Consider the following 14,465-nt stretch of genomic DNA (forward strand, 5'->3'; position numbering starts at 1 on the left):
AGCATTCTGTGTCTGCCATCGACTAGACCAGGCACCCAGAAAGGTAAGCGCCTCAAAACAAGCCCTTGTTCTGGTTAAAACGACTGAAATAGACAAACGAGTGGACATAACTCCCCAAATGAAAATGCACAAACGAACATGACGTCACACAAGCTGTGCTGCATGTCTGGGGCTTTCCCCTTTCCCCAGGAGGGGGGAAGCCCCCAGACCCCTGCACTGGCACTGGAGTTATCTCTGAACTCCAGTCTGCCCTGACTCTGTGGTTCTATGGCAGCGGGCTCAGATGACATTCATTATGAGATGCTTTGCCATCTCCCTCCATGTGCATTTCAGTATTTACTGAATCTGTATAACCTTATTTGGGAGTCGTTGTCAGTCCCTGAGGACTGGCTTGAGGCGGTTCTTATCAGTGGTAGATTACCTGTAGTTTCTGTAAATGCACTCAACAGTAGTTCTTTTCCATATGGTTATTTTTGAATAATTGTATTGTTTGACATTTAAATATAGCATATAAAATATATTTAACAGGGAATTCAAAAGAAGCCTAAAGGGGAAAGATACAGGTGCTGAAAATGCATACTTTATTCATTCATGTCTAGCAATTCTGTGTAAAACTGCCATGACAATCATGATCAAAGAAAAGATACTAAAAAATTGTCTAATTATTTTTTAGGTAGACTATTTTTATAATAATACTTTGAGCAGTGTTGTGATGATAAAGCTAATAGGAACATTCTAAAATTACGTACAATTTGGAGATTATCTAGTACAGTAGTTACTATTTTATACTGTCAAATGTACTGTGTCAGCTATTTTACCACTATGTTAAGGGGCAGAAATTATCTATCAATTTCTGCAATATGTCTGAGGCCAATGACAGTTTAACAAGAAACATTACTGCAGTAGAATGCATTCACAGGTAGCAAGTCAGGAAACTATGTATAAAACCTCCACAAGATTCATTGCAACAATGTTCTGTTTCCAGCAAATATATTACCCCTTACATCTAAATAAAAGAAATTGTTAAAATATAGTTTGCATTACTATATATAAGGAAAAGTATGAATAACCCAGTTCTCGGGGCACAGAAATGTTGTATGAAACGGTGCCATAAACAATGTCGTCAATAACTAATATAGCTATACAACCCAAACATTTGAGATTGCATTACTACAGTTCAGAATTTTATATAATTACCTTAAAACTAATTATATACATTGAGCTCAGTGTAACAGTATCTATCCTCAAGTACATTGCACAAGTTGATGTGAACATGTGCACATACTTTTCAATCTGATTTAGTATATCGAGATAGCCATCGATATAATGAAGATTAAAAATCCGAATATTACTATAAATATGCCTTTGTCACTCAGGTCTGTGAAAACAAAAATATATCGGAGAAAGAGAGTGAGAATAGATTGGTGAAAGTCACTTATACTTACAGCATCTAAAGATCACTGGTCCTTGTAATCCATTTTGTAAACACCTTGTAAACACTTTCGTCCACAAGGGACAGAATCTGCATCCATTTACTTTACGGATGTCCGGCAGGGACGCATGTTGCGTCCAAAATTAAAACATGTTAAAATTCAGTTCTTTTCCCGATCATTATGGGACTATTTTTAAAATGTGAGCCTTTAGATTGCGAACAATTTGATACCAGAATGAATGATGTAGCATGAAAATTGAGGTGAGAAAACTGAAGAGTATACACATTTTAGTGTGGCCGCGCGCTCATGCAAAATGCTCGGCCCACCTTGGGGTAGGCTGGGGCGCACACGCCAGGAACACAAGTGTTAAGCAAATCCTATTATGCAAAAAATTTAATGAATGTAAAAATTGGCACAATAATATTTAACCCATTAGTTACAAATTAATTGTAAACAAATTCACTAGATCAAAGTGTTCATTTAGAATTGTTTAAAACTTCCATTGCTAACTACTGACTACTTGCTTAACCCCTGGAAGGCGCTTGCCTTAATAGCCTTCAACACCTCCAGGTGCAAGAAATAAAAAATAATTTCTTTTTTCATCTTATAAGTGTTCATTTGTGTTCCCTGATCACGGGAAAAATAATAAAAATCGTAGGTGACATTTTGGCCACAATAGGGCGAGAAAGTCTGGCAAAACTGAGGTGTTTTCAGTGTAAGCATCCTGTAGCGGTCTGCTCCACCAATGCTGACAGGCAGGAGTTGCCACAAAGATATTGTTACCTAATTATTTTAATGTCTATGATTGATTTTTTCTCCATTTTTTTGCAGTAATATTATTCAATAGTGTGTAGTGTGATATATTTATATAGTAAAATGTGTGAACCAACTGTATAACTAAGCTGTAATGGTGTCCAAACAACATAGTGGCCACCATACACTGCATGACGTGACACAGCAGTTAGCAGACAACAGACCTCAGTCCCTCACCAAAATGGCTCCTCCCAGCATATTCCTTTTGCTGTTATTTCACTATATACACACACATTATATATAGGTACCTGCATGTTTTGTTTACCACAGCGAACCACTAAGCTGGTATGATGTCCAAACAGCATAGTGGCCACCATGCACTGCATAACAAGTCACACACATCAGCCAGCAGACGTCAGCCTCACGCCCTCACCAAAATGGCTCCTCTGAACATAATCCTTTTGCTGTTATTACACTACAATATATACAGATGTTTTATATAAGTAGCCACATTTGTGTTCACCATAGTGAACCACAAAGCTGGTATGGTAAGTTCAGACGATAACATGTTGCTACACAGTCAGCAGACGATGCCACCTCTCACTCACTCCCTCACCAAGATTGCTCCTACTGCCATACTAATCACATCACTAATTCTCACCACAATCCTGCTATTATCAGAATCCTGGTCACCAAATCCTGTAAATGAATAATTTTCCACAAGTTTATTTTGTAAAGGAAAACGAGAAGTCGTCTGAAGATTCTTAGATGGACGAAACAATGGCAGTGTGCTGTGGCTAGCGCTGTGAACATCTTTAACAGCATAGTGTTCACTGATATCTGAACATTGTACACAGTCTTTATTATAGTCAGGTTTTTCTGTAATACTATCATGGCTAAATAATACCAGTTACATATATATATTTTTACATTTAGGCAATGCTGTGGTCACAAGCTGAACAGTAGTGCTGTTAGCTCATGCTGCGTGCACCAGCCATGGTTGCTCACTCACTACCGAACCTTCACACTCAGGAATGTTGCCCACTTTTTTTTTTTAAATATCTGTTTACTAGAGCCCTGAGGAAGCTGATGTGAACCCCGTGTAGCCCCGGGACTTAAATCTTACACGGTATTCCATTCATAACTGTGGTGCGCCATTCCGCAAACGTTGTTCACCCCAGCTATAAATGTATTGCGCCCTGTAAGGGCTAATGTGTACCAAACTCTTTGAAATGCTGTTTAACTATGGAAATAAGGCTTCAAATAAACTAAAGAACAATATTACATAACCTGTTAATTAGTCTTTTATTGAAATTAAAATTTCAGGAATTTATAAAATTAAAAAAATAATCGGGAAAATAAATACATATAGCCAGGGATACACCTACAATATATGAGATAAAGACAAGAGTTGAAGCGTACTTACAGTACAGTATATACACCACCACCACCACCTGTTAATATTTATTCCACACACACGACTGTAGATCAGAGTGAAGTTTGAGAAAACCACGTTGGTATACTGGCTAATTACAAGCATATTGTACAATACAAAGTATTTTTTAATGGTGTTTAAATTAATGCATATATAAACTATGTACTTTGAAACTAAGTACAGTACATCTAAAATGTATATCTAATTTGACAGTTGTTAAATTAGTTTTCATTTAAACAGTGACGGCACCTGAGAACCATGCTGTTTTACGAATATTGATTTTACATTGACTGCATCCGAGATCCACACTGTCTTACAAGTATTAACTTTCTCGGATGCTCTGTACAACTGCATAAAATAACAATACTACAGTGATACATGTGCACGTTTAATGGTAATACTGTACAGAAACATATACCCCTGTTATGGCAATACTTCAAGAACATGTTTAATGTGTGCTATGGAAAAAATATTAACATTTATTGTGATTCAATTCTCCCTGTGTGTGCATTCTCCTAGTACACAAGTATAAACCATGAGATAACAAAATATGACATGTATTACTGTATTATCCACCAAACTACCACTACCAATAGTAAAATTAAGCAGGGATATTTCAAGGAATGCAAAAATATATTTTGTCGAGATGAGACTATATATACACAATACTAGTAGCCTCGGCTAACAATAGATCCTATTTAACTAAGATCTTCCTCTTACTAGTTGGTATGAGACATATACACAGTATTAAAAAAAAAAAAAGGGGGGGGGGGGGGGGGGGGACAAAAAAGTTCATTCAGGATTTAGCATGAAAGATATGTCTTCTACTGCAAATATTTGTGCAGACTATTGAGAGCACCGTGTTAAGTCTTGTGACCCCGACACATTCACTTACATCAGGCATAATTGGGCCAGAATATTATTGACAAGCCTAAAAATTCAAACTTTGAAGGCATTGTGAAATCATGAGTGTGTTCACCTTAAATGTACCTTGATGCAGCTTACATATTCAGCAAACAAACTAATGCTGATATCACATTATTTGTTACACATTACTTAAATACACCTATAAATTGAAATTTTAAGCAAGTTAATAACATGCTAACTGCTAAAATTCTACATGCACACAAACATGCAACAATGTACTAAATTTTAACACATGTAACCATATATACTCTTCTCACAGTAACCTGTCTACACAAGTTTATTACATATTCAATGAGTTGAAAATCCAAACTATATTCCATTCTATTATGATTTCAAAACCACAGGACTGCATCATTTTGGGTAAAAAATATTAGATTTCAGACATGACAGACCTCTAGTTATGGAGACAGTAGCACTATACTAGGGGACATTGGTATCAACACTCCATTATTCAACTATGATATTTTCATAAAATCCAAATGTCATGCTAAACAAATCACAAATGTCTACTTTTTTTCCCCATCATATAGTTTACACATTTATAAGAGCTACAAGTTTAAGCCTTTATCGTTGTGTTCTCATGTCATCTTGCCAAAAGGTTTAGCAATACCATACCATATTAAAATTAAAATGCTACAAAACTAAAATGGCCTAACCCCTGAATTCAAAAAGTAGATTCCAACATTTTCCATTCCTTACAGTAACACTTAAAACATTATCCAATTTAAATGAATCTCTCAAACATTCTGACTTACCCCATGGCTTTCATAAGGCAGAGCATTCTTTAAGTTTCCACTTCTAATAACACTTGCACATTTTAAACAGGAAATCTTATCTCGGTAGACAATGGTCCGAGGCATTTCTATACAAAGCCATTTCCAGTTTGGTTGATTGCTTTTAATAATTTAATACTTCAAGAGAGAATCTACTACAATTTATACTACGTTGCAATTGTACAATAGGGCTTGGTACAGAGGAATGATTAGTTTTGTTGCCACCACCTACTCAGTTATGGTAACAAATTGCATATTAACATCCTATAACGCAAAAAAACTATGCTGACATATTGTCATGTAGTTTAGAACTCTCATTTCTTCCCCTGCTGTAGATTTAATAAGTGCATATTTCAGTAGCTACAGCTTCTTTAATCTAATTTATTGTGAAAATAAATGTTTAAAAGATTAAGCATTAATGTTACAAGTCAAATGTAAGCAACAAGCTTCCATCAAAGGATAGCAACAAATTACAAATGTTGTAGTAGAACATGAGAATATACAAAGTTACTTTTATAATAGCTAAATGCATTCTATGTAAACTATGGCTGGCTATTAAAATCTGCCACATTACGGAAAAAGCAGTCGATAACATGAAGATACATGAAGTACCACAATCTCTAGCTGGGAATTGTTGCAATAATGTATGGTGTAGATGCCTACAAGGTTATAAACCCTAAGAGTCCAGGTCAAAACACAAAAATTGGCTTGCATAATTTAGTTTAACCCTTGAAGACACCCCTGGTAAGATATTGACAAGACCATTATTCTCCAGGTAGAACAGTCCCTATGTAGTTGAAACAGTTCATTACTCCTGAAGTTTCCAAATCCATCACAGTCAGTACTCCCATTCCCAGACAACTATACTCTAGCTAAATCGATGCCCCAAGAAAAAATATTCATTTTTATCTATGGGCACTTTACTGTAGTATTGAACAAATAATTGCATTACTTCTTAGCATAGAATTACTGTTCTTGCATACAGCAGCCATAAATAATATTTGTATTCTGAAAATGGACTTATTCAACTTTCATCCTTAAAATCTATTTACTCATAAAATATTAAACTACATATCACATAAAATATCAGATTAGTCCTGTTTTAGGCAATATATCACAATGAATACATGAAAGGTTCATTTAAAAGCTTGCCTAATATTATATCTACTTTCTACCTGGTATCACAATTTTCAGTCTTTGTTTTTAATTGTAGAATAAATATGTTTAGGAAAATCTAAAAAATAAAACAGTATAGTAAAAATACTTTGAGTTAAAACCTATAATACCTTAACTGCTTTTGGTCAAGTTCAACAACTCTCTCCACAAGGCTCATCTTCTGGCCAGAGAAACTTGTCCTGCAGGGAGAGAATGTAGGCCAAGGCAATTTAAGTGAGGTATAATGAAAAAGTCACAAGACTAATCCCAAACTTCAGGAATTTAAACCCCACAGTATAACCTTGCGATCTTCACTGCCGGTCACCAGATGGAGATTGTCGGGACTCACTGCTAAACATGTAATAGGCCCTGAAATTGAGAATTCTGATAATTACCTTAATTATAACTAGCAAATATTATATCAAGTATAAGTTGACCATTTTGTGGGACACATTCGCTTTGCAATTACATGACAAAAAAGGAATAACATTGTTAGAAATCACCTTTGCTAGATTTTTTGACCAAGATACTTATAGTATCAAGAAGCCAGACACCATATGAACATAAGAATAAAGAACACTGCAGAAGGCGTATTAGCCCATAAAAGGCAGTTCATATTTATATCCCCTAAACTTATTCATTTATACTGTGGGAAATAATTTCCACAACTTCAATTATAAAATATTAAATTAAATCTTTATGAGAGTTACTCTCATAATTTATAACTGTGTGGTAAATCAGCCTACACCACCTAGGTGATGCCACCCAGGCTCACACCACAGTAAACAATCCAGAAACTGAACGGATCTCTTAATTATATTTTACAGGGTATATGGTCAGAGTAAATTAACCAGTTCTTAATCAACATTCACCAAAAGGAGGGGCTTTGTACTCCAAATAATTAAATAACACAAAAGAGGCTTTCTCCCACTAGATGTTGGGAAAGGAGGAAGCCATTACTCTTGCTCATCGTTGCTCAGAGTAAACCGATGCTCAAACTGTGGACGATTTATGCCATAACTATAGCTCAGCTTGTTGGTTTACAGCTGTTCTACACGCCCATGTTCAACATAGATTAGCTCCGACCCATGCTTAACCTCTGTGATGCGCTACATTTATAGTGACATTCTGGGGGTGCACCAAAAATCAAGTGTTCAAAAAAAATCTTTGTAAAATGTTAAATTCCTTTCCTTGAACATGTAAATGTAAAAAAAAAATATATATAACAAATTCCACTTACTTTGGCTGTGGGGACGTAGAGAAAGTGGGGTGTGACGTCATCACGGGCTATTCACCCGTGCATTAAGCTCCCAGAGGCAGTCGCACAGGCCATTCAAGCCTTGCGAGTTGCCACATATACATTTACATTAATTTTTTCTGTGTATTTTCAATGCTTTATAATTATTTTTTTTTATTGTATATGATCCACATTTGTGTCCTTTACAATATATATTTATAGTTGAACATTCATAATGTTCCATGGAACTGTGATATGTCAGTAATGTGTCCACAAATGTTCATTGGTGCAATATTACCTGTTCAATATTCAATATATTTAGAATATGTACACTTTCACACACTATTTATACAGTCAGACATTGTATTACACACAGTACTTCAGAAGTGAGAGATAATCAAAGAAGCCGTCACCTGGTACGGCATTCTGGGAATTTTTTCCAAGATGGCTGCCTATCACTGGAGGGAGCCAGGCACCTGAGAAGCAACAGAAACCTATCCCGTGACATGTACCTGTAGAACATGGATGATGGAACAAGGCTGTCTTTGCTCCAATAATCCTGAATGACGTGTTTCTCGGAGTGCTTCATCATCATGTCCAGTGCGAGAAACACGTATATTTCATCAATTGTGGTGTCCTTCCATCGCGTGAGGCGTGAGGCAGGTAAAATGCCAGCGTCTATGAGGCTGTGTGCGTATCTGTTTGTCTCCGTCACAAGATGGGTCATGAATTCGTCAAAATATGCCAGGAAATAGTGTATTTCTGCCATATCCTCACCTGTATATGGGAATAATGGTGTCACACCAACATCAGTACCATCAAACGTTGGTATTTGTGGAACAAATGTGACACAATCTTCCCACACAAGTACACCCGGGGATTTGGTTTTGGTGCCAGCACTACGGCCAACACTACCACGAGCACCAAAAATACAGCTATGTCGTCTAGTGCTGGAGCTGCGCGAAGGTATGGTAGATGAGGTTGATCTACGTATCGTAGGCCTACCACGAACACCTGATGTAGAGGGGCCACTGTCATCATTGTCCTGTTGCTGCGAGACACGCTGCCGCGACGTGTTGCTGAAGCAGCAAAACCCCGCCTGGTAACACCCTCGCTGCTCGTATTCGAGTCATCCACACTACTCGTATCGGAGCATATGTCACTGAAGCCCGAGAAAGATTCATGCAAGTACTATCACTGAATAAACTTGCGTCAAGGGGACACACACGGTGGTGGTGGTGATGATAACGGTGTTTACCCCGGGCAGTGAGGCGCGTGTACCGTACACGCTCACAACATCATCCACCTCAGTCTCTCCCTCACTCGTATCAGACCTCTGTGTAAGGTCTTTCTCTGGATCATAGTCTAAGTCATCATCCATAACACCGTCATCATACAAAATGTCTCGAGTATCTCCTCAGAGAGTCGTTTTCCATGACCGCTGGTGACCGTGGAGCAGGAGCTCGTAATGCTTCAAACACGGTTGCTGCTTTGAAACCGAGGCTCCCCACAGCCGCATGGCATGCTGGGATTTTTTTTCAAGATTGCGGACGATCACTGGGGCCCCCAGGCATCCATTTTGTAACCGCGTCACCGCGCGCCAGTTTTGAATGGAACGCGAAAAATATAAATACCCGGAGGCGCGTTGCGCAGTTCAGTGGTTGATGAAACTGGCCCGTATATTTTATTTTAGCCAAGATCAAAACTAATGTTCTCTTGCGAGACAACTGCCATCCTCTGCATATCTTTGATTTCTAATTTTGTGCATGTGGTAGCAGATGTAGCACTTGCATTTTAAGATATCACTAGATAAACACCCATATATTAACTAGCCTACATACTGACAAAATAAATAGCAATAAATGAATAAATCTGGGTTATCCTTCTAAAGCATATCCAATTCCTTCTTTCCGTAGATGTACAAACATACCATTGTGTGCGGGAAATCTCTTTATCACCAAGCCAGTTCCCATATCAAACATGATGATGTCGCCACTCTCTCCACCTGCAATCACCAGACGTCCTTCCCATGCCACACACCTGTCAAACAAACACTTTTTCACAAGTGTGCACTTCTTAATCCCTCATGTGCCTTCAGCAGCAACTCATTTTAAAAAACAAAACTTACATCGATTATAGTTAAAACTATAATTTTTTAAATTGCATGCATTTTATTCAAGTTAATTTTCTTCTTGAATCTGACAACACAATGGCCAGATCTCAACAAGGACAACTGCCAGCCAAAAATATACGAGTTAATCAAAATGACATATGATAATGTGCATAAACTCCAGCCAGCAAACAAACATACAGTAAAGTACGCTTATTGAGAAAATTATGTGTGTTATCTACTACTTAACATGATCAGCATCAGTCAGATCAGATTGTGTGTTTGAAAGAATTAAATTACACCTAATGCCACTGAAAGAGAAGAGTTAAGGTTGCCATGATTACAACAGAAAATTATTATGACTTTTTAGTCATAAAAGAACAAAGTATTTGGAATTCATGGTACACAAGAGAACACAAATTGAAACTTTAACAGTAGTGTAACCAAATGAAGCAACACGCACATTAGAAATAAAAAATTCAGTAATGAACAAATGGAATGTGGTATAAAGTGAAGTGGTGGATGCAGATACTGTGCACAGTTTCAAATGCAGATATGGCAAAGTCAAATAGGCTTGGCAGCCTGTACACCAGCAACCCGTTCTCGCAAATTCGTAAAGTCAATATTGACTTATTAACTACGTGCATAGGTGATATACTAAACATAATAGATACCCTTAAAAAGATTCATAGAAAACACCAACCTTACCTAACCTTGTTAGTATCTTAAGATAAGCATCTTATTGCTTCGTAATTACAATTATTACTTAACCTATACCTATTATAGGTTAGGTAATAATTGTAATTACGAAGCAATAAGATGTTTATCTTAACATACTAACAAGGTTAGGTAAGGTCGGTGTTTTCTATGAATCTTTTTAAGGGTATCTATTATGTTTAGTATATCACCTATGCACGTAGTTAATAAGTCAATATTGACTTTACGAATTTGCGAGAACGGGTTGACACCAGTTGACTGAGGACCGAGAGGAAATTACTCCTGCTCCAACCAAACCTAACCCACACCCATTCCTGGACCACCCACTCTTGCCTCAGCTTACACTTGTCCCCTCCAACTCCTGCCCTTACCAGTCTTGTGCCTTCTTGCTTAATGCCCGCATGCTTATGCTCGAAGGTGTTAAATTTCGGCTCTTTCATCTTGCCTCCTAATTGGAGCAGGATATCATTAATGTGTAACTTTTTTACTCTGCTGGGTACCTCCCTGCTGAGTTCCTAAGCTTCTAAAGATCACTCATGGTTCTTTCCAAAGATTCAAACTCAACATTGTGGGAATATAAGGCATCTTGCCCTGAACCACTCCAAGACTGGATAGCTAGGTAAAATGGCTACGAATTTGTTTGAGTTGTTAACCAGTTACTAATCAGCAACCAGTTGCTGATTAGTTGGAGTTCTGAGGAAGGTACTGGATGTCAAATACCTCTTCTTCTTTCCTGGTGAATATTAGATCCAGTACTGACAGAACATCCCCTTCCCTCATTCTTGTGGTCTACTTGACGTGTTGATACATGATTGTCTCCAAAATGAGGTTCACAAATATGCCTGTCCAAATGTCCTCCGTTCTTGCCTCGTAGGCCTCCCAGTCTATTGCCTTAAAGTTGAAGTCCCCCCAGTACCAACAATCAGGATTTATCTTTGTCAGCTCCTACCATAATCTCTCTCAATCATAATGTGCACAATATTTTATGTTTAGAACACTAAAACACTGTTTTGCTAATATTACACTATATTATATATACACACACACCCTATATATCTATCTACAATTGTATGCACCACGATGAACCAATAAGCCATTCTGGTAGGTGTGGTAATGAAATCAAAGCAAAGCATAGTCCCACACTGAGCAGACGACAGCACCTGATGCAGCAAAATGCCTCCAATATACTAGTACACCACTCTCTAACCACAACTGCTATTATCATCAGATTCCTGTCACTTAATCATGAATATGAATAATTTTTCCACAAATATATTTTCTAATGGAAGATGAAGTCCCATTCCAAGAAGCATGATGAACAAAACCGTGACTGTGTGGTGTGAATGTATGCCTCATTCAACAGACCAGCAACCAGAAGCCTGGTCAGAGACCAGGCTACAGGGACATTGATCCTCAAAATCCACAACAGGTAGTCAGGTATTCTCCTGCTGTGAACTTCATAATTAGCATTGTCTTCACTGATATATCAACCTTTACTATAAGTCTTTATCAGTCAGGATCTTCTATGACACTAGCTTTGAAAACTAATCGTATCAATAGTAAACAGTTTTATTAATATGCATTTATTAATAGTTTTAGTAATAAACTATGGTAGTATTAAATAGACATACCTTACATTTTCTTGCAGATTATGCACACAAATTTTTGTGCCTTGATAAGCTTCAACGATGGTCAGATTTCCGTCATCCCCACCCGTTAATAAGCGATCGTCGGCTGCGCTCCACACAACTGCATTCACACCCCCTTCATGACCTGAGATTTACCTTTATAATTATGATGCATTTAGTGTTGTAGTAACATCCTCTTCATAAATATATATTGTGCCTAAACCAGCTCTACTACTGCTCTAAATGCCCATCACCACCAATACCTGCATTTAGTCCAAAATAAACAAGAAATGATCAGTTTTGAACCCACTAATAACCAGAGTATATCATATCTAAAGATAACTTATCTGATTAATTAAAAATCCTCACTGATGGTACAGATTTGTACCCTTATTCAAAAACTTTTTTAGGTACCATTCAAAAGTTAATCCATGCACATGCTCCTACCACTGCCCAAAATAATTTTTAGAGATACTGTAGTATAAACTTAGGTATAGTAACTAGGTATGGTAGATACACCTTGGTTAATCCAAATATGTACAGTACCATATTATGACAATGGTAGTGAAAATTGAATACAAATGTTAATATTGTTTTTGTTATAACAGAGCTCATTACATACTACTATCTTATTTATCATTCAGCCTTGCCAGGATAGGAATGAAAAAGAATTACAAGAGAAGATGGTACAGAATGCTTATGAAGTCCACAGAGCAAAATACATGCTCTAAACATCATTCACACTGGCACAAAACACTGAGCTACGTACAATTTAATTGATGTACAAGGTCACCATCGGGCAGCAGCCAGATGGTCAATATGCCATCCTGGTTGCCAGTAGCTAGGAGCATCCCTTCTGGGTGCAGGGCCACGCACAAGATTGGAGAATCATGATCCATCTCACAGATAATGTTCTGACCAGCAGATAAAGCGGACATCATGCCACCTCTCGTGTTTTCTTCGTGTCTTCGACCAACCCCCGCACTACCACGTACTGACCAAGCCCTTGCAGTGCAGTCCCACGAACCTGCAAAATAATTTTTTTTTCAAATGCAATCATTAAAGTTTATGAGACTTTGATTTCAGGACAAGCTAATCTACTTTTCTTTAAAAAAAATTATTTTGTTTACTCTGCAATACATTTACTTCATAATTATATTTAAACCCAGAATAAGTTACCACAGGCCCCTCACAAACTATGAGGGAGAGTTCCTGGAAAACTATGCGAATACCGAATCTGCGACTCGACATGGAAAAATATAGGAATAGGTTCCAGAGACCCGCAACAATGAAAAAAGAAGAAACCATGCATTTAATATACAGTTATCATGCAAAATAAACCACCATTGACTGTAATGAAATGCCTGTTTCTGGGTAAGTTTAGTGACTAACTGAAGTTATCTCACCAAGATGGCTTGTAACTACTAGATCACATCATTCATTAAGTTCTATTTAGTTCACATCATCATCATTTGTCGAGTTCTATTTTTGAATATCTGGCACCGATGCCCTACTGGGGACCAGTACCAGAACCTGGCTCCCCCCCTCACACAGGCACAAGGAGCAGGTGATACAATGCCACCTCACTGGGAAAGGGTCCAGAAAGTAAGTGAATCAATACAGACTACTACTGGCTTTAAAGAACCCAAAACCTCAAAACTGTCCCATAAACTCCCCTAACAATGTAAATAAATGATCAGATTTCTCAATGAAGTGTGTGATTGTTTACACCACCCTTCCCACTAGTTGAAGGATGGAGAGGGGGGGGGGATTCACACTGTCCACTGGCTAATGCCATCAATTCTGAAGCAGATGTAAACAAAAAACAATTGATGACCTGGAAAGAAGGAGGGGCAATCAGGAAACCACTGGTGCTCACCCAGAAAGAGGAGTCTCGTTACATTCAATGCTGGTTTTCTGGGGGGAACCACCCTTTGTGGCTCCCTGAAGGTAACCCACCCACAGAGAAGAAAAACAAGGACCTCACCCAGGAGAAGGAAAAATTGCAGGCAGTCATACGGAAGGAGAGAATCCAGGTTGAGAGACACGATCCAAGACAACACAAGCACGATGGGGCCTGGGAACAATAACCAAGTACTGGGCCACCTGAACCCTGTTAGACCACCAAAACCATTGCACCTGAACATCAGCCCAGGACATGTTAGCAAAAGCTGCCACAAGACTAGCATACTGCTGAACATCAAGGGCGCAGTGGTAAACTGCAGCATGGCTAGACTTGATGATACTGCAGATAACTTGAGAAATGAGCCTTGGAAAAAGGAACCAAAGAAACTGGA

At 37.9% G+C, this 14,465-nt stretch overlaps 1 protein-coding gene across 5 annotated transcripts in view; it reads right to left on the reverse strand.

Annotated features, from left to right (window-relative positions):
- Positions 1-3,467: 3,467 nt before the first annotated feature.
- Positions 3,468-14,465, reverse strand: part of LOC123754363 (protein FAN) — a 37,381-nt gene continuing 26,383 nt past the window's right edge. For 4 of the 5 annotated variants that reach the window (XM_045736706.2, XM_045736705.2, XM_045736704.2 and 1 more), the window contains 4 exons: positions 12,938-13,195; positions 12,172-12,313; positions 9,644-9,753; positions 3,468-6,845 (listed from right to left, as the gene is read on the reverse strand). In XM_045736706.2, coding sequence (XP_045592662.1) covers positions 6,751-6,845; positions 9,644-9,753; positions 12,172-12,313; positions 12,938-13,195 — 605 coding nt within the window. In that variant the 3' untranslated portion in view covers positions 3,468-6,750. Of the gene's footprint in view, positions 6,846-9,643; positions 9,754-12,171; positions 12,325-12,937; positions 13,196-14,465 lie in introns of those variants that run through there. The other variant, XR_011229032.1, reaches the window with a different exon arrangement.

Source organism: Procambarus clarkii, chromosome 18 (assembly GCF_040958095.1).
Source record: "Procambarus clarkii isolate CNS0578487 chromosome 18, FALCON_Pclarkii_2.0, whole genome shotgun sequence".
Lineage (NCBI taxonomy): Eukaryota > Metazoa > Arthropoda > Malacostraca > Decapoda > Cambaridae > Procambarus > Procambarus clarkii.